The 26,605-nt window shown below is 40.0% G+C and overlaps 2 protein-coding genes and 2 long non-coding RNA genes across 9 annotated transcripts in view; 2 read left to right on the forward strand and 2 right to left on the reverse strand.

The window, feature by feature from the left end:
- Window positions 1-886, forward strand: part of LOC120440468 — a 39,293-nt gene extending 38,407 nt beyond the window's left edge. Inside the window, exon 3 of one of the 2 annotated variants that reach the window (XR_005613272.1) lies at window positions 778-886. This is a non-coding gene — a long non-coding RNA (uncharacterized LOC120440468). The remainder of the gene's footprint in view (window positions 1-777) is intronic. The other variant, XR_005613271.1, reaches the window with a different exon arrangement.
- ntn1a (netrin 1a) overlaps window positions 1-1,445 on the reverse strand; it is a 59,015-nt gene extending 57,570 nt beyond the window's left edge. Inside the window, exons 1-2 of one of the 2 annotated variants that reach the window (XM_031728051.2) lie at window positions 1,223-1,445; window positions 1-1,051 (exon numbers count right to left, since the gene is read on the reverse strand). In XM_031728051.2, the coding sequence (XP_031583911.1) occupies window positions 1-1,024 (1,024 nt within the window). In that variant the 5' untranslated portion in view covers window positions 1,025-1,051; window positions 1,223-1,445. The remainder of the gene's footprint in view (window positions 1,052-1,222) is intronic. The other variant, XM_031728043.2, reaches the window with a different exon arrangement.
- On the forward strand, window positions 963-26,397 carry pik3r5 (phosphoinositide-3-kinase, regulatory subunit 5). 4 transcript variants are annotated; one of them, XM_031728005.2, is made up of 19 exons: window positions 963-1,087; window positions 1,488-1,674; window positions 14,592-14,707; window positions 16,987-17,102; window positions 17,238-17,306; window positions 18,127-18,265; window positions 18,960-19,029; window positions 19,581-19,755; window positions 20,445-20,613; window positions 20,701-20,769; window positions 20,967-21,829; window positions 22,019-22,138; window positions 22,250-22,381; window positions 22,553-22,646; window positions 23,088-23,164; window positions 23,587-23,680; window positions 23,897-23,979; window positions 24,488-24,603; window positions 24,941-26,397. In XM_031728005.2, exons 3-19 carry the CDS (start codon window positions 14,608-14,610, stop codon window positions 25,089-25,091), a joined length of 2,637 nt encoding a protein of 878 aa, XP_031583865.1. In that variant the 5' UTR covers window positions 963-1,087; window positions 1,488-1,674; window positions 14,592-14,607; the 3' UTR covers window positions 25,092-26,397. The 4 variants fall into 4 exon arrangements, with proteins under 4 accessions (XP_031583865.1, XP_031583854.1, XP_031583874.1 ...); XM_031728014.2 differs by lacking the exons at window positions 963-1,087; window positions 1,488-1,674 and adding an exon at window positions 6,282-6,697 and having other exon boundaries at window positions 20,967-21,051; window positions 21,136-21,829; XM_031727994.2 differs by lacking the exons at window positions 963-1,087; window positions 1,488-1,674 and adding an exon at window positions 6,280-6,697.
- Window positions 16,982-26,605, reverse strand: part of LOC120440469 — a 15,033-nt gene continuing 5,409 nt past the window's right edge. The window contains exons 2-3 of the long non-coding RNA XR_005613273.1: window positions 17,191-17,317; window positions 16,982-17,111 (exon numbers count right to left, since the gene is read on the reverse strand). This is a non-coding gene — a long non-coding RNA (uncharacterized LOC120440469). The remainder of the gene's footprint in view (window positions 17,112-17,190; window positions 17,318-26,605) is intronic.

Consider the following 26,605-nt stretch of genomic DNA (forward strand, 5'->3'; position numbering starts at 1 on the left):
CGACACACTCGTTGGCCTCCCTGGCTGTGGCTCTCTGCCACGGTCTGTCGTAGTGAAAAGGTTTGCACCTGTCGCACTCGGGCCCGGCGGTGTTGTGCTTACACTCACACACCAGATTCCCGTCTCGGTCCTTTACGCACCGAGATGCGTGTCCGTTGCATTTGCATCTCCCTCCGACCTGCAGGTCCGACACTGAGTAGAAATACGAGTCCCGGGCCAGTTCCGAGTCGTCCTCGTTCTCGTCGCCGAAAGTGTGCAACCTGCTGAAGATGACCTTAATGTCCGTGGCTGTGACCCAGTCCTGCAGCACCGGGGAGTTGTCAAAGTCATGCGCCGACGGTCTGCCGTCCAGCGTGCTGAAGGCGATGAGCCCGCCGGTCAGAGGGTAGATGTCGGTGTGTGAGTCCGTGCAGACTGCCTCCTGCTCGTTCTGCTTTGTGATAACGGCCCTGTTGGGCTTGTTATACATCTTCCTGCACTGGGTAGAGTAAAACTGAAAGGGTACCCAAGTTTTCCCGTAGTCCATGGACTTGTAAATAGCCATGGATTCGGGTCGGGGCGAGCAGAACTGCAAGCTCACATACGTTACCTCAAACTTCTTGCCGAGGGACAGAGTCAGGGTGACATTTTGCGGGTACTGGATGAAATTCTCGGAGTGCCAGCAGGTGAGGTTGTGAGGGTTGTTAAGATCCGTTAGATACGCTGGTGGGTGATACTTCTTGGGGTCAGAGGCGTCGCAGGTGTGACAGTTTCTGGTTTTCTCCTCTCCTGTCTCAGCAGAGGTCACCAGGCAGTAGCGACTCGGCGTCTTGCCGCAGGTACTGGACACCCTCACTTCCTTCCCGAAGGCGGAGTTGACGAAGTCCGGGATGCAGCGCCGCGGGTTGCCGTGTTCGTCGTAGCAGGGATCCGGAGGAGAGGTCTGTGCTGCAAACATGCTCATCCCGTACCCTCCAGAGGCGCTCCTGCACGACAGGGACACGGCGAGCAGCAAAACCAGCACAACATCCACAGCTCTTATCATGGTGGCTCCGTGATCCCCCAAGTGTGTCTGCAGAGGAGAGATGGAACACAGAGAGCTCGAAGAGTGAGTTATTTTATTGATGACACAAAAAGATATTAATATCTGAAAAAAATCTAAGTGATAAAAAACTGCAGTATATTTATTCCTACAAGACACGTGAAATTTTGCTTATCTAAAATCTATAAAAGCTCACTTTACCTGAGAATTATTTTAAATAATGTAAAAGACCGGCGAAGACGGGCTACTTTTCTCACTCGCTGGTCTCGGTTTGTTTGTTTCTTCCAATCTCTTGCGTAAAAATAGAGAAGCGGATGGATTTAAGAGTCGCTTGTGTCCTTATAGCAAGTCCCGCTCCTCCTGCCGGTCTTTTCAAAATCTCTCTCTCTCCCTCCCTCTCTCGCTCTCTCTCTCTCTCTCCCTCTATTCTCACGCACGGATCGGATCTTGCTTGGCACGGCTTTAGGTCAGCTCATCTTGGGTGACAGCAGGCGGAACAACGACGTCCACTGGTGGCGCTTCAGGAGACTGTTGCGGTAGTGGGGCGCAAATTACCTCAAGAGAGAAGACAGAGAAGTGTGAATCTGAGAGACCCCCCTCCCCAATATGATCCAATACCTTATGCTGGGTTGAGCACATTTAGCAGAAGCCAGGTATGACAGTGAAATCACCCTTCCATACAGTAAAAGCCCTGCTGTATCCACGAAATATTAGCAGTTTTCTTCCTCTTCTACTTCTTTTTTCTTTCTTTTTGCCCAAGGCCAAACTGATCCTAGTTTACCATTTACTTTCCCAGTTTTTAAAAGTATTGGCATTTCACCATTTTAAAAATGACTTTATTTCATTCTGTTATGTGTAATTATTTTTAAACGACATCAAAATAAAATGGTTTCAGAAGGACAAAAGGAAAGGTCTTATGTCCCTCTCAGGTTTCTGTCCACACTGGAACAGTTGGAGGGATTAGGTTTACTTAAAATGAAACAGGCACTAAATTGTGGAGTGCGCCAATAATGTGCTCCTTTTACTATGTTAAATCCGAGCGTTTAGATTATTTGGAGAGCAGTTAAGCGGTTTTTTTTTCTTGGTTTCTTATTGGAAACCAAATTTGCTTCGGGATAACAGCCATACTCAGTTGCAGAATGACGCCAGCGTTTGTACTTTCACACGGGTCGGGTCTTGAAAAATAAAACATTTGCACACCAGATTCAAGGCTTTTTTTCTGTGCAGGGTTTCAGAATACATGCCTCTTGAGTCGAAATCTTCTGTGACCAGCTGCTCCATGAGACCTGTTGAATATTGGCACAAAAAGTAACTGCGCCATCTTGTGCCCGTAGAGAGAAACAGCAGCTCAGCGTTCAGTGACCGGCTGGTACTGTCTGTATATTCCAGGCGATGGAGGTATAACACCACGTACTATTTAATGGAGAATGAAGACCTTTACTGCTTAAAGGAATGAAGCATGGGCTCTTATGATAGCCAGACCCAGTTTTATTCGTTAGCCGGGATACTGTGAGAAATTTTCAAGACATATTACCTGAAATTAACACATTAAGGCATCAATTACTCATTTCATTCGATGCATTTTTTAACCTTTTATCTTATACTACCTACACAACAAATTGGCTTTACAAAATCAGTCAGCTTGAAAGTTTGTTAACATGCTCAAAGTTCAGGAATACTAGAAAAGCTACAAGAAAATTCACATTAAATTGTGCAAATAATGTTTTTGTTTTTCAGGCTCCGTGCTGGTTGAATCTGAGCGCTTTTGTATACCTCTGCATGTGTTCAGTTGTTGGTATCAGCAGTGAAATCATCAATAAAAAGACACCGTGCCAGTTCTTTTGGCACCTGAATATGTCCAAGCCACAACAAAAGCACAACAATGTCTGACAGATGAAATGCAATTGAGATCACTGGCAGAGTTTTATTTTTGTCCATAGAGTTTTGGGGGGATGTAGTCTACAAAAATATTGCTCCCAAAAGTTTTTTCCACCTTGTGAGGAACTGACTGCTCATCGTCATGATTCCTCGTGCTGCCAGGTCCTTTGCCATTTCCTAATTGTCCTGTGGTGAGTTGCATTTCCAAAATGAAAGATTATGGTACAGTATTAGCAAAGCATACACTTTGATGTTGCCAAACCAGAAGTCCACCTCAACCTAAAGGCAACTTAGTCAACTCTGCTGGAGATGAACTGAGATAAAAACCACAAATGAGAAACATTTAGAGGCTGAGTGCTCCTGGTTCCTGTGAATCCTTAACATTTGGGCATTGTGTTTTAAAATAATTTGAGGTGATAATTTATTTTAAAATCACCTCAAATTAGTGCCTATACAGTACCGAAATGAATTCCTGGTTTCTTTGTATTTTGCTCCTAATGTGCCAGACTTTTGTGTAATTTTGAATAGGGGTCTTGAACAAGACTTTTCCAGTATACTGACGTTCTTTCAAAGTTTTTCTTCAGACATTGGCTGCTTTTTCATTCATTTTCAGGCTAGTCTTTGTACCAGATAATTTTCAGAGGAATGTTTTGTTTCCTCATTCTTTACTTGACACTGACGTATGAATTATTTCAGCATAAAAGGGGACGTAACTTACGGTGCCACTTTTATGCTTGAATGATTGATATGACAGACAGCTTTGCATAGAGACAATTTTAAATTGTATTCTTATGCAGTTTGTTAGTAGCCATCTGTCTCAAAAGCATGTAACTTTTTTCCTTTTCTCCCAAGATGAATCTACAAAAAATGCCAACACTGTTTCATAGGTATAAAATGGTATTCTTACACCAATAAGGTGATTCCCAAAGAGTTATTAGTAAAAAAAAAACTTGTTTTATTTTGGGATGGTGTTCAGCCCATCCTTCAAAAAAATGAGGAAATTGTGCAAAAGAAAGAAGTTGCAGGCCTAAAAATAACTATTAGTATTAGTTCATCTATGATGATGAACAGTATCTGAAAGTTATGTTCCTAAGAAATGGGGAAAAATCCTGAAAAGAGTTGACGCAGGACTTGAGAGATTACCCGGCTGAAGGGCTAGATGAGACAATTTCTGATGAAGTTTCAGGAAAACCTCATCAGAACTGGTCTCGGTGGAAGAGTGGCTGTTAAGAAGTCCTTCTTAAGGAAGGTTAACAGGGAGAAAAGGTTGAGGTATGCCAAACTACACAAGAAGTGGATATCAGTAACTACCAGTCTTATGGAGTGACTGATTCAAATGAAAGATTTTTGGTTTAGCTTGTTAAAAGAAAGAGATGAGGAGAGCCATCCGTAAAACACAGTGAATGCTGTGTCATGGTGTGTGGCTACATTTGAGCCGGTGGTGTTTGAGATGTAGTTAAAAATGATGGAATTATGAACACAGAAAAGTACCGTCAGATTTTGATCCACCGCGCAATCTGGAAAGCATGTGACTGGCAACAAGTTTGTTTTTCAGCATGACAAACAAAGTTGTTCTGCTTCTTTGCTCATGTGTTTTAGGATTTTATCTTCAAGTTATTATTCCATGGTTTGTCTTTGGTTTTAAATCCACAAAGCAACTGAATTACACAGGAACAAAGGAAAACGCAGCATAAGAATTTCAGTTTAATTCAATTCAGTTTTATTTATATAGCGCCAACGGTTGTCTCAAGGTGCGTAATATTGTAAGATAAAGATCCTACAATAATAGAGCGAAAACAATCATATGACCCCCTGTGGACAAGCACTCGGTGACTGTAGGAAGGAAAAACTCAGACAGGAAGAAACCTCAGACAGAACCAGGCTCAGTGAGAGGCAGCGATCTACCGTGACCAGTTAGGGTGAGGGGAGGGAGACAAGACAAAAGACTTGCTGTGGAAGAGAGCCAGAGATTAATAATAACTAATGATTTAATACAGAGTGGTGTATAAACACATACTGACTGAAAAAGGTGAGTAAAGAAGAAACTCTCGGTACATTGTGGGAATCCCCCAGTTCAGTAGGCCTATTGCAGTGTAACTAAAGGAGGGTTCAGGGTCACCTGATCCAGCCCTAACTATATGATTTATCAAAAAGGAAAGTTTTAAGCCTGATCATAAAAGCAGAGAGGGGGTCTATCTCCCAAATCCAGACAGGGAGCTGGTTCAGAGAAGAGAGGCTTTAAAACTGAAAGCTCTGCCTCCCATTCTACTCTTTGTAGTCCCAGTTAGTACTTTTAGTGCAGCGTTGTGGATCAACTGAATATTTTTCAGGGAGTTTTTAAAACAACCTGATAATAATGAATTACAATAGTCCAGCTTAAAAAAAAGATATTTCAGGGAATCTGGTTTTAAGAAATTCACATCCAGCACACAGAACTTTCTTTTTGTGGAAAGATCTTTATAAAACATGGTCTTCCTGCTCCTTTTCTTTTTCATTTGTCCATTGCTTTACTTCCTGATTTTCAAATATTATAACAATTACAAATGCGTTTTTATTTCTCTTTGTCAGCTTTTGCTTAGTATCCATGCACTGTTTGCATCTTCTCTGTCAGTCAGTGAAGTTCTGCAGTTCATATCCTTTTGCAGTCTCCCGTTCTGTTATTTCCTCCTATCAAGCCTTTTGGCATGACATGGCTACTGATTTTGCATCAGAGCTGGATAGTCTCATGATAGAACTGTTAGATCCAGCATGATATTTGATGTCACAGTGATCATTGTGACTGACAAAAGACAAGCGACAACAAACAACAAGCTGATAAACAAACCCTACACTAAATCTTCATAAATAGACTATATTTAAACATGTATATTTCCTAAAAACTGAGTTTAAGATTACATTGAAGCTCTATGGGAATATAATATGTCGTTTTAAAATGTATTTCTTATATTAAAAAATATACATATATTCTGTGTAATATGTAAAAATTACCTTCATTTATATAACTAGAAACAAAATCTAAATCAATGTTATATTCATTAACTTATATTATATAAGCTTTGGACCCAGGTGCTGCTCTGATGGTAGTGAGTGACAAGGGTTCTGAGCCGAAACACAGGCAGTGTTTACTGTCACTGGTTTGTTTGGCTTGCCACTGCATTTCCCTCTCTTTAAGAGAAGGGGAATTCAAAGTCACACAAATAGATAACATGTAAATGACAAGCAAATCGACAGGGGGAAGTAAGGCTAGTGTTTCCCTGACAGAATGGGGTTTGCAGAGAAAATGAAAAACTCAAAGTCCGCAAGTTTGAATAATTTCTCTGTCATTCAAAAATGTTATTTTTTTAACACTTGAATTTAAAAGACAGCGAAAATACAGAAATATACATCTTGGGTTTGAGTGAACATAATGTGCGCATAAAACGCACACATCAAGCGTGACTTCTTTTCAGAGGCAAAAACATCATGCACAGGTCTAGAAACACACGGATTACCACACAGTTCCACTTCCCAGCTCTACAAGCTCAGCGGCAGCAGCAGCCGTCGTCATTGTGCTCACATGCGCCTCGCTCATACACTTCCTGTTTGCCGTGTTTGTGAGCCAGTTTTTGTATGTAAAGCGCAGAAGACAATTCGGCGTACGGCTCCGCTCTTTTTACCCAGGATGTGGGTTTGCCTATTAAATCGTGATGTGCGTGTTGAATGAATGGCAGCAACGCTGAACAGGAGACACCTTTCCTTGGATTTTTTGGACTTTTAAGACACGCACAGGGGCTATGGAGGCTGGCCAATAACCTGCAGGTAAGACTGTGAAGAAGGAAATATTTTATTCTGAAGGGCACCAGCAGTCTTCCACTCGCAAATGGGTTAACTGTGTACAGATATATTTGTGTTGTATTTCATGAACCTTTGATATATGACAATAGACTGTTTGTGTCACCTGTGCGCATCTACGTTGGCATCTAAGAGTCGACAGTTTATGACACCGTCAAAGTGAAGCTGCTTCTGTCATTCATCTATTGTAATCTAGTTGTTCCTCATGTACGTGTGTTTTATGGCATCAGAGCTCGTTTCTCAGCAGTGTTAAAACCTGTTTTGTTTTCTGTCAGCATCAAACACTGATGGGAAACCTGTGATCTGACAGACCTCCACAGTCCTACCATTATGGTGACTTCTGCTTTTCTAGACTTTCTATGTGATTCATGCCTATAATATTCAGCGAGGAAGTATAGAGATGCAGAAGCACGTGTTAGATGCCTGGACCGTGTCTCAAATATATGTTATGATTTTAGAAGGAGAAAAGTAGTTGAAGCTAGTGGGACCAGGCGATCAGATGAAGGAAGAGTTGTGGGTCAGCACTTTAAGTTGCACCAATGAACTGAAAGGTTTCCTGTCCTTGGGGTCATTTCTGTTGCCATGGAAGTCTATTTGAGTTTAACCAGGGATGCAAGCAAAGGATCCCGATTTACTCAAAGCTTAAGTTCAGGCTGAGAAGAAAGACCAAGTTTTTTTGATTGTCCACCCACAGAAATGCCACCAAGCAAACTGCTGAAGTCTTGATACCTGTTACTGGGAAAAAACAACAACCCTTTGCCGTTCACACATGGGTTACAGGTACTATACAATTAAAGGTCACTTGAGGAGCTTTTTGTATAAAGCGCCTAGTAATTCAGATACTTGTCACCAGTAATGTAATGATGTAGCTGCATTTGTCACACTGTGATTTTGAGTGATATTGAGAAGACAAAACAGAAATATAAGATAAAACTCACTTCAAAAAAAGAGACAAGATTTTTAGACATTCTGCAACATCACTTTTCCATGTTTTGGGAAGAGATTTTGCTTTTGGCCTCAAGCAGACCCAAGTGATGCATCTAATCATATCAGTTGTTTGCAGCTGATAAGACTTCCCACATTTCCCTTTGAAGCCATGAAAGGTTTTGTATAACTTCCTCTGCATATGCAGAAATGATCCCTGGTAATTGTCTTCGCAACCAGATTCACCAGAAATGATCTGCTGTATTTTCAGGTCAGGATTGTGATCTTTAAAGGCCTTATATTTGTGACTGGGTCATGTTTCAGGCCTACGCATGATTTACACGCTACCCCATGTCACAATTTTCTTAAGAAAGTTAAAAAATTAAAAAAGAACTACACGCTACTCCGTGTTTCCACCGCACCCATTAGATGATGACATGTTCGTTCTGCACAACGACAGGAAGGGATCAACTATTTTTCATAGAAATAGCCCAATTTCACAATCGAGTTGGAATACAATCACTCCTATGTTGAGAAATAATAACTGCTGGAGCAGCTCGCGGACCATTTGTTGTATCGAAGAACACGGACAATCAGGCCTGTTGATTTGTGGGTATGAGATTGTTGACCACAATTTTACATCTAGGAGGGCTGACTGCAGAATCCTACCGCTAAAGTATGTTATTCGTCAAATTGTTTCCTGTTTGTCTCTTTAAGGCTTTGATATCAGTAAAATCTTCCTGTTCACCTTTACGACACATACTTTGAGGTCAACACTCGCGGGTGTGTAAACACATGCATCTGTTAGCATTCACTATACATATACCATATACTGCTGTATATAGTTAGAACACGTACAAACATTACTATATACTGACTATGCTGCCTATATACTCCTGTATTTAATATATATAGTTTTTGTTAATTTGTTTGTTTGTTTTTTTACTGCATTCGCTGAATCATTAAACTCAGTCTTGTTTGCAATGCTTCTACTGCCTCCTCCTCCGAGTTTCATAATCTGATATTAAAGAACCTGATGTTTGCTTTAAAATTTTCATATGTTTATCAGTGTTTATTCAGGAAGTGAAAACCAAAGTTTACATAGAGTGACCAAACAGGCTATTTGTTTTGCTGCTCTAATTAGCAGTACAACAGTAAATGTGTGCATCTCGTCGCATTATTAGTATAAAAGCTGATGATTCTAAACAGCCGCGCACACACACACGCAGAGCTGAAGAGCAAGTTCACCTTCTTTATTTCCTAATGAGGTATTTTCTAGATGCTCTAAAGTAGGAAATACAGCATAATAGCATTAAACAAAAGCCACATACATACAGTGTTACTTTTTGACCTGCTTAGCTTATGTATAATGCCAAGTGGTCTCCGGTAGAGGTTGTTTGGACTAAAGGGAAGCACTTAATTACAACAGAGCTTTGGAGTTGGACTGCTGTTATTTCCTAAAGCCATAAGAGGCAGGTTCACATCCAGTAGGTCAGGGGAAGAGAGGAAGGTTGGATGTGAATATTGAACTTGTGAAAGGGTTTAGGGCTGGGGTGGGGGTGATGGTGCGGTGTGTGACTGTCAATTAAAATGAGAGGCACGCATGTATTATGCACATATATACACAGAGATCTCGTCCCTGGTCTGTGGGAGTATATCTAAGAGTCTGATCACACCACAACAATAGAGAGGCACCTGCTTCCTCAGCGACGCAGGGAAGCTATCTTCCTGTTAGGAAGCATTCGGTAATGGGATCTGTGGGAGACATGGGAAGCAGTCCGTGAGGAGATGGAGGGAGAGGAAAAAGAGGACATTATGAGAAAGAGAGGGACGCAGGCTGAGGTGAAACGTTGGATGCGCTGTGGGAAGTTTGATGAAAAACCCTACAAGAAGCACAAGTGAGAAATGGGCTTATAAAGGGAAGATAACCAGGTGTTGGGGGGTGTTGGGGGTGAACTCTACACACAAACAGATATGTAAGAACAATGTTAATGTCATCGTGACAAAATCAAAACCCAGAGTTGGATTTCATACCTGAAGCTGTTTCTATTTGGATCAGCTGTTGCTTGAATTGGCCATAGCCAGCATTTCTCAGTGTGGAGCAGGTAAGTAAGAGAAAGGAAAAAGGAACTAAACATTTGTGGGTGGAATAGTGGTATAGTTTGGTGGTTTGGGGATGCTATTATTGACAAAGTGTGTAGTCTATCAGAGTCAGACACTGGATAAAAGCTTAAACGATATCTCTGTGAGAGATTACCATTTGGTTATGTATGTTGATCTCCTGATGGTAGACAAAGCTATCAGTTAATCTTTTCCTAGTTTGTTTCTTCCTAGAATAGATTGCCTCATGCAGATGTTGAAGATCAAAACACGACACCATCCGTGTATTTAGTGCATGAACCATGCTTATTTTTTATTTTTTAACCTCTTTAAGGACTGTCTCTGTCTCTGTAACATAATGTTTACTTCACCTTACGTTTTTGAAAACTAGCTCTAAACCATAGAAACACTGCTTGTTGTTGTCTGAATGTAAGCCATGAAAAAGTGGAAGTGACCTTGTTGACTCTTAGGGATGTACTGCATACATCCTCTTATGAAACACCACAGAGTCGCTGCATTTGCAACATGACTAGCAGGTCTATGTAAACAACTTCGATGACGCTTATGGTTGAATTTTGCTGCAAAAATCCCTGTAGTTGCATAAGCCCAGAATATCCGCAACAATCTGAATGTGGTATATACCTGTTTTTGCCATATTTCTATTATAGTGTTTATGATTTCCACTGACAGGTTAATAGTTAAGCAGGCACCCTCGCTGTTTTTAAGATTAATAATAGCTGGATGTACATCTTACAAAGGGGTGTGTGATGTCAGCTTCCTAAAATATATCTAACTTTTCTTTGAGAAGAATATTAAACAGAAGCTTAATCATCTATATTTGGTAAACGAGTACTGAATAAGTAACATAGAGGGACTTTACCAGTTGGTTCTTTCATATGTAACACTTTCACTGCATCATACAGTGCTATCATCTCTTTTATTACCTTTACGTGTCCTCATTGAACGCCACGTTGGATGTAAGAGTCATCACAACTTTAATTTATTAGTTCCTTCCACATCGACTGGGCTCATATCCAGCTCTGTCCAGCCCTGACAATTACCGGAGCACTCAATACAAGGATCCAACGCGCACGGCTCTGTAGTCCTGCTCAGTGCCGCTGGGACACCTTTTAGAGACAATACATCTCTGGGGAGGAGGGACGGCTGAGAAAAAGTGCTGCATGGTGGTTTTGTTTATGTCTAGAGCTGAAGGTATTGTTATCGAATGGTAACTTTAGGAAAGTGGAGTGCTCTGGGATAATTGAGTTTCATTCATCTGGCCTCCTGAACTTGGGATTTGCATGAACTTCCTGACCTGTGCCTATGGCGAGGTTGGAAGTTTGGATGTCAGTACTGTGCATCTGTACTTAAGCATGAGTTGTGAGTAAAAATAAGGACAATTGTTTGGGGAAAACAATAGCGCACATTTTCCTAAAGGTCTGTTTGTGTGCTGTGCTGTGTTGTCAATGTCCACACCACGTTTCCCTACGAGTTGTTGTGGCTCACAGGGAACAGTTTGACATTTTGTGAAATATCCTTGTTAACTTGCTTGTTAGATGATGATCAACTATTCTTCTGGTACATAGGTTAATATAAAAGTTTGTATCTAAATGTTTTAGCTCATTATGGAGACTGGAAACAGGAAGTGCACTTTCCTTGGTTCTTTCCAAAGATAAAAAACTACCAAATAGTATCATCTTGTTTAGCTAATCCAAGAAAAAGAGAGGCGTAAAAGCAAGCTATTTCTTCCGTATCTTCCATAAGTTCATTATAGACATTTATCATTATGACGTCTTTCTTCAACAGATATTAATTTTTTTACACATCTTTTGTGGACACATACAAGCATGCGATTCAGTCTGTGTTAATCCAAGGTAACCAGCTGCTGCCCGTCTAACTCTGGCCAAGAAACAAGCACATTCCCAAATGCCAGCCTGCTCTCAAGCATACAGACTGTTGGTGGCCAGGGTTGTGTTTAGGCTGTGGGGACTTAAATCTAGTTTCACAGACACTAACAAACTTTCCCTTCCTGGGCAATGTCTTAAGTACTTGAATTGCAGACATGTTTTACTGTTACTCTAGAGTGGGGTTACTATTAGACTAACTAGCATTTGATACATGTCAGAAAAAGTCTCGAGGTAATCAGTGTAACTCAGCTTCCTGTCCTCTGAAGTCAAGGATAAACAGTTATGTGCTTATGTGTGTGAGTGTGTGTCAGTTAGAGTTATTAGGCGTGTAGGTGTATAAAGATCAAGTGAGTAATTCGGTAACACCGTTCATCTGTAAGCCAGCATGTATTTCTAGCTTTCATCTGAAGTGGGGAATTTGTGAACCTGTCAGGGGAAATTTTGAGGCGATATAATCAGACACACCGCTTGATGTCATTACTCATTTCTGGTCCTGGTCTACCATCACTCCATAACCATTCTTGTTGAAGATTACACTGATTAAAAACATGTGAATGTGAAATCAGTGTGGAAAAAAAGCCATTACTACTAAATGAAAGTGTTTCTTTTTCTTGGTACTGTTGACACCAGTGATGTTTCTGTACACAGCACGCTGATATTCCTGATTTAGTTTTTTTTTCAACTTTGGCACATTCAGATTTCACTTAAAGGAATAAAATAACTCTTGAAGGACAAACACGATTAAGCTGTGGAGCGTTTCTGTCAGGGGGAGGTAGAAGATCTGATTGGTTGCTCAGTTTCTAAAATTGTAAATCTTTTAAAAGCGCTGTCGCCTTCATTTTTATTTTTATTATTTTTTTGTTTTTACGGAAGTATTTGTTCTGCTTCTTATATTTGGATGTTTCCTCGTATTTGCACATGCATTTACTGCATTTCCAAATTCTTAAGTGAGTCAAGAGAAACGTATTGAAGAGATATGTAATGCATTATCAGCAAGCTTATTTCTGACCATGTTACACAATCTTTTTCCAACATTAACTATGGAAAACGTGCCTGTTCTATGTGTACATGCATTAAAAAATTAGAAGCTGTTTATTTGGTTTTAATAATGCATTTAGGCCCAAAATTACTGAATATGTTAACCCTAAAACTAGAGTATTGCACATGAAAATGTCTTTGATGTCTCTCTCGTTAATGCAACCGATACAGAGCTACTTTTATATATTGATTAACTAGTTGCTCACGCTTCTGGCATTCGAACTTATTGTCCAGCCAGCCAACTTTAAGCTTGTTTGCATCATCTTTTAATAGATCATAGGTCCGTTTCCTCTTACCATCACAGAAGCTGGTCATGTGTGAGTTTGCTCATGCAGATTATTTGGGAAAAACATGTAAAAATGCATTTTCAGCACGAAATGCATGTTTCCCCAAAACTGTTCAAAAAGCTGTTGTCTAACCTGGATGTGAAAACCATCTGTGTAATACAACATATCACACAGCTGGGGTCATCATTGCATCTAATGGGGTCATTACATGCAATTAGGTCATGGTAATATTGTGTAGCTGGACTCTGTTATGGGAAGTCTGGAAAAATCTAAGAATAATTAGATTCATACCATGCCATGGTGAGTTGGATGCAATTAAGGGTGCTTGAAACCCATGATTTTCCTGACAAATTACGAGAGAGTGCACTTTTTGTTGTGTCGAAAGCAACAGGCTTCTTTGAAAATGGTTTCTGTGGCTATTCCTAATAAGAGTACAAGCTGGCCCACACAGAAACACCTGTGTAATTTGAACTGAACGGCTAAATCGGGAAATTTTGTATGCCCGTGAAAAGAGATGCTCACTTTACCATTTTGAAACCTATGAACTACTTTATAAACTGTTTGGTTAGTGGTTAGGTCCAGTTTTCAGCTCTGAAATTGTGTCGTTAACCTTCTGTCACCACAAATGTTGTTCGTCTACATATAAAAACATCCAAGAATTACAAGTGACTACTCAGCCCATTTTAATTTGACTGGCGGATGCCTCTGTTTTTCCTTACGCTTATATCTTATGAGATGTGTTCATAACAGAACTGAAACAGCTTGCCACACCTGGGTTGTCCTCAGTTGCTGCATGAAAAACAGCCAAACGCGCTGATAAACTGAAAGTTTAAAAAAAAAGTGAAGTTCAGTACATCCTCATGAGTCAGTGGTAAAATATGACGCACTTACAACATTTTTGTCATACAGGAATTCTATAACTAGCTCTTCTCCGCCATATCTCTCTAATCTATAGCATTGTAGAGTTTGTGTGTGTTATTTTAAAATCACTGTGGGCTGGGGTTTTTTTCTCTTTTATCCTGTTAAAAAAAAGATTATGGTGAAAATTGTTTGCTTTCCAATTTGGTTTTCTTTAAAATCTTCTCAGTCAAAGCTCATTGAGCAATATGTAATGTCTTAAATCCAGAAATTCCCATCCTTGTACAATGTAACTGCTGAATACACTATAACTGAAGTAGGTCTGCTTAAAACCGTTGTATTAAAGTGGTCACAGATCCATTCAAGCCTTTAGATGAATGTGGCTGCCTTGAGGCAGCGAAGGTTTCTGTCAAATGTGTTTAGGACATGGTTTCAGGAACTATAGCAACAAAACAGTGACACAAATAGCCCTGTGTCTGTTTTCCTTCCCACTTAGATTATGGTTTGTGTATCTTCTTCTGACTGATTTTCATACTTGCCGAGTGAACTGCCTTCATGCAAAGTAAATGCGATAACACAACACACTGTTGAGGAAAAGAGAGGAGCATGTGTGTACGTTTGCATGGGCACATTATGCATGAACACCAAGGTATTTGAAGATAATATTCCACAGAAGACATTAAAGGGCATTGAGATGTTTATCATATTTCGGTGCTTAATAATCATCTCTCTCCTGCCTCTTTCCAGAACCTGAGTGGTGAATATGCAGCACACCTCTTGTACAGAGGACCGGATCCAGCATGCTCTGGATCGGTGTCTGGATGGACTGCGGCAAAGTCCCACAGCAGCACATCACTGGAACGGTAAGATCCTGCAGTTTTACCAAGGACTTATAGGATGACCGCTAAGATCTGGTTATAAAGGAAGGTTATAATCAGACAGCTGATCCTGTGAAGCCTTAAAAAGCTTTTCTTGGACACACACCATCCTCTGAATTTTACAAAACCATTTTTGAATGTGCATCTTTTTAGAGATGTACAGAGCAAATGCTTGGTTGTGCTCCTATCTGCCATAGCATCAAAATCACATCATTTGTTTTTGTTAGTGTCGTCACTGCACCAAATATTGCAAATATCTTTTAATCTTTGTTATTTTTATTCTGAGATTAAGCCACAAGGAGCTTGATTCAGAGTCTGGATGTGAACTCTGTATACAAAGATATAGTCGTTATATTTGTTATAGGGAGTTATATTGGTTGCAGCTCATTCTGTCTCAGGTGCAGCTCACAGCTAAATAAACTGACCTATTTATCGGCTGCAGTTCACTCACTTCACCTCCTTGTATTGTGACTTGTATTGGTTTACTGGCATAGTTTACTCGGACAAAATGTGTAGCTAAGCCATCAGACATGTCGATATTTCTGACTAACTAAATCATATCACGGCATTAATCATGGCTCTTGTTAATATGTTTGTTGTAAGTTTTGTAATTTTATTTGCTTACAACAGGTTTTTCAGTCTAAAGTGCCATACAATGAACAGAAATCGTTCATTACAGGCGTTCATTTAGAGCGTGGGGTCAAAATTCTGTTTCTAGGAAGGTAAAGGCACCACATTTTCTCAGAAGTATCAACCTCTAGCAAGCACATTTGGACATGTGTAACATGTGGTGTTGACAGAAAAAGTTGTTTGTTCACGGGTTCTTAACACAGGGACTGTGTGCGGCAGACGCTCAGAAGAGTCTGAGCTGCTTGTTGATGACACTCTTGCTGGAAGATCATTGGTGGAGCGCACTATTGGGTGTTGAAGGAAGTTGTGTGAATAGACAGCTGGGAGGAAGTGGTGGTACAGACCGCAGCGTGTAAGTGAGGCATCAGAAGCAGGAGATACTGTGATGCAGAGTATAAAAACAGGGCGGAAGATCAAACTGGCATCGGCCTCCGCACGTCAACCAGTGTCAAATAGAATGACGCATACCTGTGTAAACTGATCGATGGTGATGATGTGATTTTGGCATTTAAAACGTGACCTGAAGGTTTTAGTTTGGTGTTCTCGTTTCGTCATTGTTTTTTTCCAATTCAGAGCTTTTATTTTTATTTTTCAAATGCCTTGACCGGATAAACTTTCAGGGATATGTAATGTGCTACATTCACGTAAACGTCCACATGTTGAGCACAAGCCGTCTACTGAAGCACTGACGTATTACATTCTGGATATTAACAGGATCATTCAAAACAGGCAGCTGTATTCCCATAACCAGCAATATAAAAAAAAAGACTAGAGCTCCCAAGTGGTTAGGTGTGATCATGATGCAAATAGCGCACTGCTTTTTAGAGATGTTAGGCAGCGCTCTTGGATGCAAAGGCCATGTGTTAGCAACTGGCCTGTTTATAGGACAACATTTGTGTTTGACTGCTAAAGTTTTAATTCCTTAGATTGATGTGCAATCTAAGTCACAGAGATTGAGGGATCAGATCAAAATAACGTGCTTGTGAGGAGTCAGGTGTCATTTTCAGTTGTTTTTGTGAGTGTGATACACCACACTCCAAAAAACAGATCGGTGTGGTTTGAAATACTGTATTCACAGATCTACTTTGTTGTTTTTATTCAGGTTTCTGTTTCGCACTGTAGCAGAAAACAGCAAAACTCCATAACATTATTATGTCTAGCAAAAGCTTTAAATCGAGACTTCTGATAAAAAGGTCATTGTTTATGTGGGACTTGCCAACCGCACTTTTACCAAATTAGCCTTTGTGAATAACCTAGTACCAAAATAAATCTTTCAAATTGAGGTCTTATCTTCTTTTTATTTTATTTTTTTCTAACAACAGGAAATCCATCCTGTCGTATTTGTACACAGGCAAACATCCTTAGTGAAACAGTGAACAAAAGGTGATAATACACACCTATAATACGCACCAGAAGTGACAACTTGCGACTTCAAAAAGCTGTTGTGTGTTTTTGCAAACCAGTGTCAGAGCCTAGCACATTATTGTCCAGTGTCTTGTTTCATTACCACTATGGGGTACATTTGATGGCTACTAAAAATATGTAAAAAATTAGAATCGTAGCATTAGATATTAAATATGCGAGAATGTCAAGTATATATGTTGTTTATAGTTGTAAACGCGCATGTATTGCAGTGCTGATGTGCTCAGTGGGACAGTCAATGAACCGATGGAGTCTGGAGGAGCTGGTGAAGAGAGATCCGGACAACTTCATCATCCTTTTACAGCAGATCATCAGGAAGACCCGAGAGGTGAGAGGACTAGGAGAAAAGATGTATTAATATCTCATTGATGACTGAATGCTATAATAACCAAAAGTCTACACTAACTAATCCTTACCCGCTTTATGTCGCTCTTCTCTTGTGTTCATCTGTTCGTGCGATCAGGTTCAGGAGCAGTGTCAGTATGAGCTGGTGGCTCCTCTCGCTATCATGTTCTCCTCCACGCTGTTGCAGGTACAGCTTGTCTACAAACAGATGTTATCAAAATATGTGACCTTTCTTCACCTCTCAGTAGCATTCAGAGTGTTCCAAGATGGTTTGAGCTTTCTCCATCTTAAAGTTCAGTTAGTTTCTCAATTCAATCCGCTGTGACGTATGTTCAAGCAGTTACAGGATAATTGCATAATTCTAGAAACCGTAACAATGAAAGATTTGAAAAGAAGCCTTTTCATCATGCAGAAATCATGCCTACAGAAAATCTTTGATTTATCCGTTTATTCTTTCTTGCTAAATATTTTATTTTAGATATATTTTTTGTAATATACAAACAAATGAACAACCATAGTATGACCCATACATGACAATAAGATATTCAATATATTTCATGTCATGAAAAAAGAGCAGAACTGAAAAGAACAATTTTTTGTTACTTTGTGTTTCCACCTTATGAACTAATACCCACTTAATGGACCAAATGGCTCCAATTAAAAGCGTTCTCTGATCCCTCTGGATCAAATTATGATTGTTGATCAGCCAGTTGCTCCAAAAGAAAATTGCCTTTCCTTATTGGAACAGGCACAGTTATTCACTATATAAATAACAAGTTATTTGAATAATTCATCAAGGTTTTATATAAAACAGAGTAATAGTTTGAGTTATGATTCAAAGCTTCCAGATTGTAGCTTCATACAGAAATCAATTCCATGAAGTATAACTGAATTATGAACAATTATGATAATCGTAGTTTCAGTATGTTGTTGGTCTGAGATGGATCTTGCTGTCTGTCTCCAGAGCTCCTCTTGAATAAAACATCGTTTTTGTGCTTTGGTCTTAGACACCGTACTGCACTGATAACACAGACCTGCTGGAGGAAGCTATGGACGTGTTTTGCCATTTCCTCACATGGCCTGAACCTTACTGCAGTGTGTGTAAAAGGCTTCTCACCACAATACAGCTAGAAATGAAGGCCCCAGGTAAATATGGAGAATGTTGTTTATTTTTTGTGGTCCTTCTCTTCTTTATGTGTCTGTTTAATTCACGCATCCTTGCCCTCTTAGACATACTATGCTTAATTTACTTCTTGCTTATCCACCTGTTGTAACTGTACTCCCCCTAGTGATAAGTCAAAGAAGTGCATTTAGGATAGCGCTTGGAGTTCTGCTTGTAGCGTGTACACCTGACAGAGACAGGATGACGACGAGGTTTCAGGTTTAAGAGAAACTTCTTCATTCTAACTGGATATTGTTTGAAAGCGGATGTAGTATCAGCATTTACAGAAAGCAGAAACCACAAATGAGTGCTTACAATGAAATTCAGCTGAATGGTCAAAGGTATTTCAAAAGATAAAAAAAACAAAACAACAAAAGATAACTTAATGATTTGTGAATGAGTGTGAGCTGGTGTAGTGTTTTGGTGTGTATTTGTTGTTCGAATAAGGTCACAGCCAGAGGTACCGCTTCCTTATTTATTCATTTCAGTTGACTTTAACTGTTCAGTGAGCAGCATTTACTAATTTTAGTGCTTAACAATATTAGCACTTCAATAATTCATTAATACTTTGGTCATTAATTGCCCTTCGTCTGCCTCCAGTTATTCCACCACAACATTTACTGTAGTCATGCTTTTTTTGGTGTCAATTCAAATGTTTGTGTTCTGTTTTTCAAACAGGAATTTCCTTTCAGAGACTGGTGAGGGACGAGCAGGGCTTGAACACATCCATCCAGTGCTCAAAAACCATGTAAGTCTTCCCTATGTCACTGCTCACTATGTTAAAGACTGTAAAAATATAGAATATGCATGTAAGCATGTGCCTATGTATTTACAGCATTTACAGAAAAAAAATACAATGTAGCTACAATTAGTTGCTGTTTTCATCCAAGTGCTGGTGATATCTGCATTTGCAAAGGTCCTATGCTGCTTAAGCACACTGTGCTTTCTCTGCCTTTGAAGCACTGCATGCAGAGGATGGTGTATGCTTAGTTCACTTCGGTGTGTTAACTTTGCACCTTCTGCTTTCTTGTGAAAAACAAGTTGCACAGCCATTCGCGCTGCATTTATCTGATTCCACATGTAAAGTAACAACAAAAATAAACTACAAGTGCCATACTTAATGACACCATGTGTGATGTGTCAACTCAGTACTTTGAGTTGAAAATCCCTTTTCATCCCCTTTTCTACCCACCAAACCTCATCATGACCATAGCATCCTGTTTGCATCTTGTCCTGCGTAACAGTGTATACGTTGTGTACAAGTCAAGGTTTTACTCTAACACTCCGTGTTGCTGACAGGACTGTGTTGCTGATGAACCCCAGTGAAGTTCCTGCTGACTTTGTTTCAGTGGCTGAGCAGCTCAGCTGCGTTCAGCACTCACAGAGAGAAACCTACATCACTTTGATTAAACACGCCTTCCAGTCCACACTAGGCACCAAGTACCCTCTGCACAGCATTCACAGAGCTCTGCAGGTAAGTGTGATAAATGTACTTTTTTGCAAATATTGATTGTAAAAAGCTAGGAAACTTTGTGGTGTAGTACAAAACACACATTTTGTTATAGTTATTTTTTTTTTAATTCTCATACAGGCTAAATAATCACATTGTTTCATTGTAACTAAATTAATTTCTTTTAGTAAGATATTTCATTCATTTTTAACCCACAGCTAATGGGAGAAAGTCTTTTTAGTGTACTCTAATATATTCATTCATGTTAGGTTTAATCTACCATTAACCATCTTTACCTCGAATTTCTGACATTACATTGGTTATATAAAGTTACAAAGACTTAAGTACATGCCTTTTTTAATGGGTTTTGATGGTTAGATAAATGTAGTTTTTATCTTGGCTCTCCCTGTTGGCAGGTCTTAGTTGAAAACAAAGATGTTCGTTGCTAAACTGAACTGAATAAAAGAGAAAAAGACTCTAGCATATGTACGATATTGTCGTGAGCAGTTGCTTGTCAGTAGTGTTATGTTTGAAGAATGTTTTCAGGATGTGAGATATTTGCTTTGTAGTTCCATTCCGAGATTTAAACTCTGAGATGGTTACTGTAGTTTGGAAATCTATAAATATTTATTAAAGGAAAATGTTATGACATCACATGATCAAATACTGCACTGTCCAATATGAGATCAATATGAGACCATGACTTTTTGCAGGCAAAACCTGTGAATGAGCTGGAGGAGATCTACTCCTTGGTAAGCGATGCCTTAGAGGCAGCTGCTACCATGAGTGAACCACTGAAGGGGCGGAGTCATGTCATCCAGGGACTGGAGAAACTCAGGGAGAGGATGGAGATCCCTGCTTCCAATGGAAGGAAGTCTGATGGTGAGGCTGGTTTTGGTAACTGGGAGGTTGGAGGTTGGAAGTGTATTACATGGCACTAATCCGTCTGTTATTTTGCTCTTCTCTTAGGAATGTTGCAGACGCTACCACTGCCCACAGCCAAATGTTACATGTTTAACTGGGAAAAAGATAACTTTGGTAATAAACTCAACTTTTATTTATTTGTACTTCATATTTGGGAATAAACTTTTTCCTATTAGCTGGGAGAGAATTTGTAAATCAATCTCCTACGGATAGTTTTTTCCTGGATCTTTCAGCAGGGGTTTTTCTCCCTGTTTTGATAGCCAAATTTAAATATTATTTTCTAAGTATGATTTATATTCTGTTTCCTGCAGATGTTCTGAACACCCTTTTGGAGCATGAAACTGGCTACCTGTCCACTAATGAGCAGGAAGAAGAAGGTGATATTGATGACGAGAGGTATGTGACAGAAATTGATGTGGAAGAAGACAAAGACGAGGAGGAGCATGGTGTTGAACCTTCTGCAATATCTATCATCCCTAGTGACTACCGCAACAGCCATCGTGCCTCTACCTTCTCCACGATCTCCTCCACATCCAAAGACTCCATGTTCTCCACCTTGTCTGTAGCCTCAGAATCCTATGCTCCCTCCCTTCTTTCTATCACCTCTGGAGCTGATAGTGACTACTTTGAAGATTCTGATGACTACATTTGCTCCTCTCCTGTCACTGAAAAATCTTCGCCAAAGTCAACGAAAAGTCCAGCTCGACTAAGCCAACACTTCTACCGGCTTTTCATCAAACCCAAGAGCCCCCTTTCCCGGGCCAAAAGTTTAGGAAACACTGAATCTAAAGACCTTTTTGTGGTGCGAGAGAAGCGTTCCAACTCCCTGCCCCAGCAGGTCAGATTACGTAGTCCTGAACCCTTACTCCAGCCACAAAGTCAAACCCTTAAACATGTGTGCTTCCGAAGGAGGCCCATTCTTAGCAGTGATGAAGACATTAAGAATATTACGCTGAGGGTGGTGGTATTTGGTGCTGATCATGTAGCGGGTAAGGTGGCCCGAGCATACAATGACCTCAGGAGAAAGGAGACTGCATGTCCGCGTCTCAGCAGGGCTTTCAACCTTCAGTTCTACTTTGTGCCAGTGAAGAAAGACTCTGCAGTAATAGGAGCTCGGAGAGGTTCTAGTCCTTTGCCTCAACCTGGAGCTTCAAAGGGAACAGCCCTGTGTAACGTAAGTGCAAGAACACCCCAAGCAAATATCAAATACAAGGCACAAGGTCTGGTTTAGACTAAGATACCTGAGTTGTAGAGCAAAAAAAACATAATTTCAAAATGACAGAATGATCATATTCATGATTTTTTTTTAACAGTAAGACAAAATGTCCATAAAGGTAAATTAATGACACTTTTGCTCATGCAGGACCACATGGGCATAGGGGACAGTACTAATGACATTGCCCATCTCCTTGGTATGCTGGATCCTTGGTACGAAAGAAACACCCTCAGCCTGCTTAACTTGCCAGCCAACATCGTCTGCCAGGTATAACTGTAGTAAACCTTTTCCACTGCCAAGCCAAAGCTATCCTAAAGTCTGTTATTCCTGTTTATCCAACAAAGAATTTCACCATGTATCATAAACTCTTTGCTGCAGCAAACCTCAAAAACAGAGTCCGAGTCCTACGATAGCTCATATGAGCAGCGTCTACCCATCCTGGCCGACTTGGTCCTGTACTACTGCCGCTATGCTGCCCGGCCAACTCTAATCCAGCTCTATCAGGCTGAGGTTGGTTACACGTTAACACTTAAAATGCTTTTTTCTGGCTTTTTGTTCCCCTTTCTTGCAACTTCATTCACAAGTTTTTTTTTTAGTATCAAAGAATGGCACTCTGGCACTCATTAACAACAAAACACAGTTTCATATTCAGTGAATAACTGAGGAACTTTGGTCTTGTAGCTGACGTTAGCTTGTGGAGAGCGGAGGACTGAGGTGTTCGTCCACTCCCTGGAGTTGGGTCACGCCGCAGGAACGCGAGCCATCAAGGCCATGGGTAAGTGAGACGCATGCATCAAACATTTGCATTCATACATAGCCTAGCAGTCTCTCCATATTTCCTTAGAGTGACATGGATTTTCATTTATTATGAGGCTGAGACTACTAAATTTATAGTAGGGGAACAGCTGCTTTTTTTTACATCATGATTCACTTCTACTTTTCAAGTTTCACTTGTCAACACTACTTGCACTTCTGATTTTTAATTTCTTTGGAGAAGTAAACTTGGAGGGAAATGTTTTTATGTCCTCTATCTGCTAGTTACTGTGCAAATGACCTACCCTTCGTTTCCATTACGTAAAAACTTATGACAACAGTGGCTAAAGTATACAAATGTCTTTTTTTCCTCACCAGGAAGTAAATTTAATAATATTTTGTAGAAATATTTTTTGTAGCCCTTTTAAGTACCGTGGATTACCACTTTGCTTTCTTTCTGTAGGTGCTGCCAGTAAACGTTTTGGCATTGATGGTGACCGAGAAGCAGTCCCTCTAACTTTGGAAGTTGTGTACAACAAGGTAGGATGGCTTTCGGGTTGTATCCCTAATTAAAATTTGTTTCTTAAAGCTGCGTTATGAACAAATTTTATTTGTAATTATGCCATCTTATCGGGAGAAAAACAAACAAATCCTTTAGTGCAGTTTTCCACCGCCTTAAGAACTGGTTTGACTTATATGGCCACTTCTTGAGTCACAGGAGATGACGCATCAAACTTCTGTGACAAAGCACAAAGACTTGCACAAAGGTTTGGTCTCTGTGGTCATGTGGTCTGAACCATTAGAAATTGGTAAAAGCGACATCTCTTTGTCTTTCGAAATCGTGACAGTGGTCTGGCAGCAGTCATGATCATATCTGTTTTTCCCATCTCCCAAAACTGAAGTGTTTTGGGGGGGTTTTCATAAAAGAGCTCTAATCTTACCCTACTTTTCCTCTCATTCAGGTTGTTATTAGTGGCAGAAGTCAGTGGAAACGAGAAACCAAAGTTTGTACTTCAGTAAACTTAATCAAAGCATGCAAGAATCCTGAGGAGCTAGGTATGTAACTCTTTGTGTTTACCATTAAAAGTTATGTCTGTTCACAATTTCATTTCGGGGAAACACTTTCCATTGTTCACTGTCAATTCGAATCGTTCACTTTCTTATTCCCGTATTACTCAAGCTAGTTTTCTAATCTAAACCCTTTTGATACATACTGGAAATGAACAAAATGTGCAAGTGTATTCTTAATTGATCTAAAACGATCTCTATCAGACTCAAAGATGGAGTGCCTGCAGCTGACGATGACTGAAGTCCTGAAGAGACAGAATGGGAAATGCAAAAAGGGCTACAACCAGGTGAGCAATACGTGATATCAGTCTGCCTTGGTGGTTTGTGGTTGTGAAAGTGCAGCACCAATCTACTTTCGCAAACAGCTTTGCAGCATAGCTATCACTAAAGATGGAGTCCTCGACACACACTCGATTTCATCTCAAAATCTCGAGTGAATATCTCTAGTCACACGCGCAAGCACGTATGGGAACCGTTTACTGTCTGACACCGTGATGGAACAGAAAGCCACAACACACAAACAAGAACACATTTCTTTTGCTGGTGTGTGCTTTGGCAGTAGTATTGTTTTGCAGCTCTATATGTTGATGTGTTAACCTAGTTTGGCTTTGGAGCTTTTATTTATAAGACCTCATCAGCAAAATGTAGACCTGATGAAATGATTGAACCCGTCTGAGTTGTTTTCAATGCAGCTCGGTCGAGCTGTGAAAGTCGTGCGTATTGTTTAAAAATGATTCCTTGGTTTTTGGTAAAATGTCTATTCGTGACAATTTGCTCCGCTTATCACCTTTGCAGCAGCTGACTGTGACTGAGGTGAAGGTGGACAAGGTGCAGGTCAGCGGTGTTGAAAACACAACTTTTGCTGTGTGCCTGGACCAGGATGAGAAGAAGATACTACAGAGTGTCACCAGGTTTGTAATGACAATAAACACGTGCACCAAAATTAAAAGAAACTGGAAAGAAGCTATATGCGATGGTAGCTAATTGAGATACAAAACACAGCTTTTGGGGGTTTTTTTGGTTTTTTTTAGAAGGAACATTTGTTAGAAAAAAATAATTTAGAATCACAAAGACATACAAAGTAGATTTTAGCCCTTGTTTTGTTCTCGGAGCAGTTTCTTGCTCAGCTGCGTCACCATGGCCCTCTTTCCTCTCAGGAAACGTACACAGAAATGACAAAACCCACTTACAGTACACAGTCAAATGTTTCTTATTCTCTAACCATATGTCTCCTTCTGTATCATCTAGGTGTGAAATATCAGTGTGCTACAAACCTGACAGCTCCACTGACTGGAGGCTACGAAAATTCCAGGCCTCTGCTCAAATCCAGCCACTCCACCCGACCTTCTGCTCCCTCCTCTGCCTGCCCATAGTCACTTTTAGTGGGGCTCTTCCCTGAGACTGCCAACCACTGATCTGGAAAAGATGCTCTGCACTGTTGTTCATATTCTGTGAAATTAGAGACTAACTAAAGAGGATATTTTAATATTTTTGCTAATTTTTATGAAGCACTTGGACAGATTCACATGATGGTGCCTTCGACCTGCAGTGGGGTGCAACATTTGGAAACATAAAAACAGGGATAGTAACAAAAGTAACCTGATTATTTTATTTTATGTTATTTTTTATATATATTTACATGTACCAGAAGACCCAGGCAACCGAGAGACTGAGTTGATTGTGTGTTGTTTTCTTTGTACACAGCAGTCATTCTGTGTAATTAGGGAACACTTTGAGTTTCATTCATCAAGTTTCACTTCCTCTTTCTGCACTGACAGACAAACATGACTCCACCCACAGTCACATTAAAATATCCTCTGGGTAAACAGGGTGAATCTACAGAGTCTCGGGCGAAAAGCAACACAAACTAGCAACACCATATGCTGTGCTACCAGGCTCCTGTTGAGGGAGATGTTAAGACAGTGGTATATTGGAGTCAAAGTGTGCCGACTTTTCTCTCTGGAAATCCATGTGGAGGTGTCTATTGGGGGTTATAATCAGATTAGGTGACAATATCTGAGAATGCACACTATTAACTGATAGAATATGTAAATATTGTTTTTGTAAATATTCTGTCGTGTACTATAACTTGAAAATCACATAATTTTTATGCCTGTTATACACAGTTATAACATTTCTCCTAAGGAGTTACACTGTACTGTTTTAACTGAAATTATAAGTATGACCAGCAGAGGGCCCCAGTGACTTTTTTATTTGACTTCACTTGAAGTACAGTGTACTTGGAATAAAGTGTCTTTGTAATTACTGTAATATATTTTATGAACGAAATGTTTTTGATTTTGTTTTTAAGTAAGGACACCAAAAAAGGTGTTTTAAAAATAGATTTGGATGTACACTTCCTGCATGAAATGGAACTGATTCATTGCACTTTCCACTCAGTAATCTGTGCAATTAAAATGTTATTGTTTTGTTAGTGTAAAGGGATAATATCCTGATGACTTGACTGACACTGAAATTGAAGCACTGCAGATTGGTATAATTAAATGACATGACAATCGAGCGAACAGGCGGTTAAATTAGGTACTTTTTTTTTGTTTAATGTCAGATAAATGCATGACACCAGTGTCCTCCATCTACATGTGTCCTCTGATGAAAGTGTGACATTTTTTTCTGTAAATTATATGTCTATTATCTATGAAACATCTTCAATTCAGAGCTCATTAAAATATGTATATGTCTGCCGAGTAAGTCGACTCAATTTATAGGCTACGTTTACAGCATGAATGAACAGAGCAACGTTGGACTGCTCTGAAACTGTAAGTGCTTCACTTTGTACTGCGTGCCACGTCTGAGGTAAAATGAATGCCCTCTGAAATGCAGCGGCGCCCGTGCGGTCATCTGTAAGTACAGATATGCACCTTCACACATATATCTTTATATAGAGATATGCAT

The sequence above is a fragment of the Oreochromis aureus genome, linkage group 6 (assembly GCF_013358895.1).
Source record: "Oreochromis aureus strain Israel breed Guangdong linkage group 6, ZZ_aureus, whole genome shotgun sequence".
Taxonomy (NCBI): Eukaryota; Metazoa; Chordata; class Actinopteri; order Cichliformes; family Cichlidae; genus Oreochromis; species Oreochromis aureus.

Bases quoted from the DNA above. Each gene is read 5' to 3' on its own strand.
- pik3r5 (XM_031728005.2), top strand. From the start codon at position 14,608: ATGCAGCACACCTCTTGTACAGAGGACCGGATCCAGCATGCTCTGGAT. The intron at 22,647-23,087 runs GTAAGTGAGACG...TTCTTTCTGTAG, and splicing joins GCGAGCCATCAAGGCCATGG to GTGCTGCCAGTAAACGTTTT. The intron at 23,980-24,487 runs GTGAGCAATACG...TCACCTTTGCAG, and splicing joins GCAAAAAGGGCTACAACCAG to CAGCTGACTGTGACTGAGGT.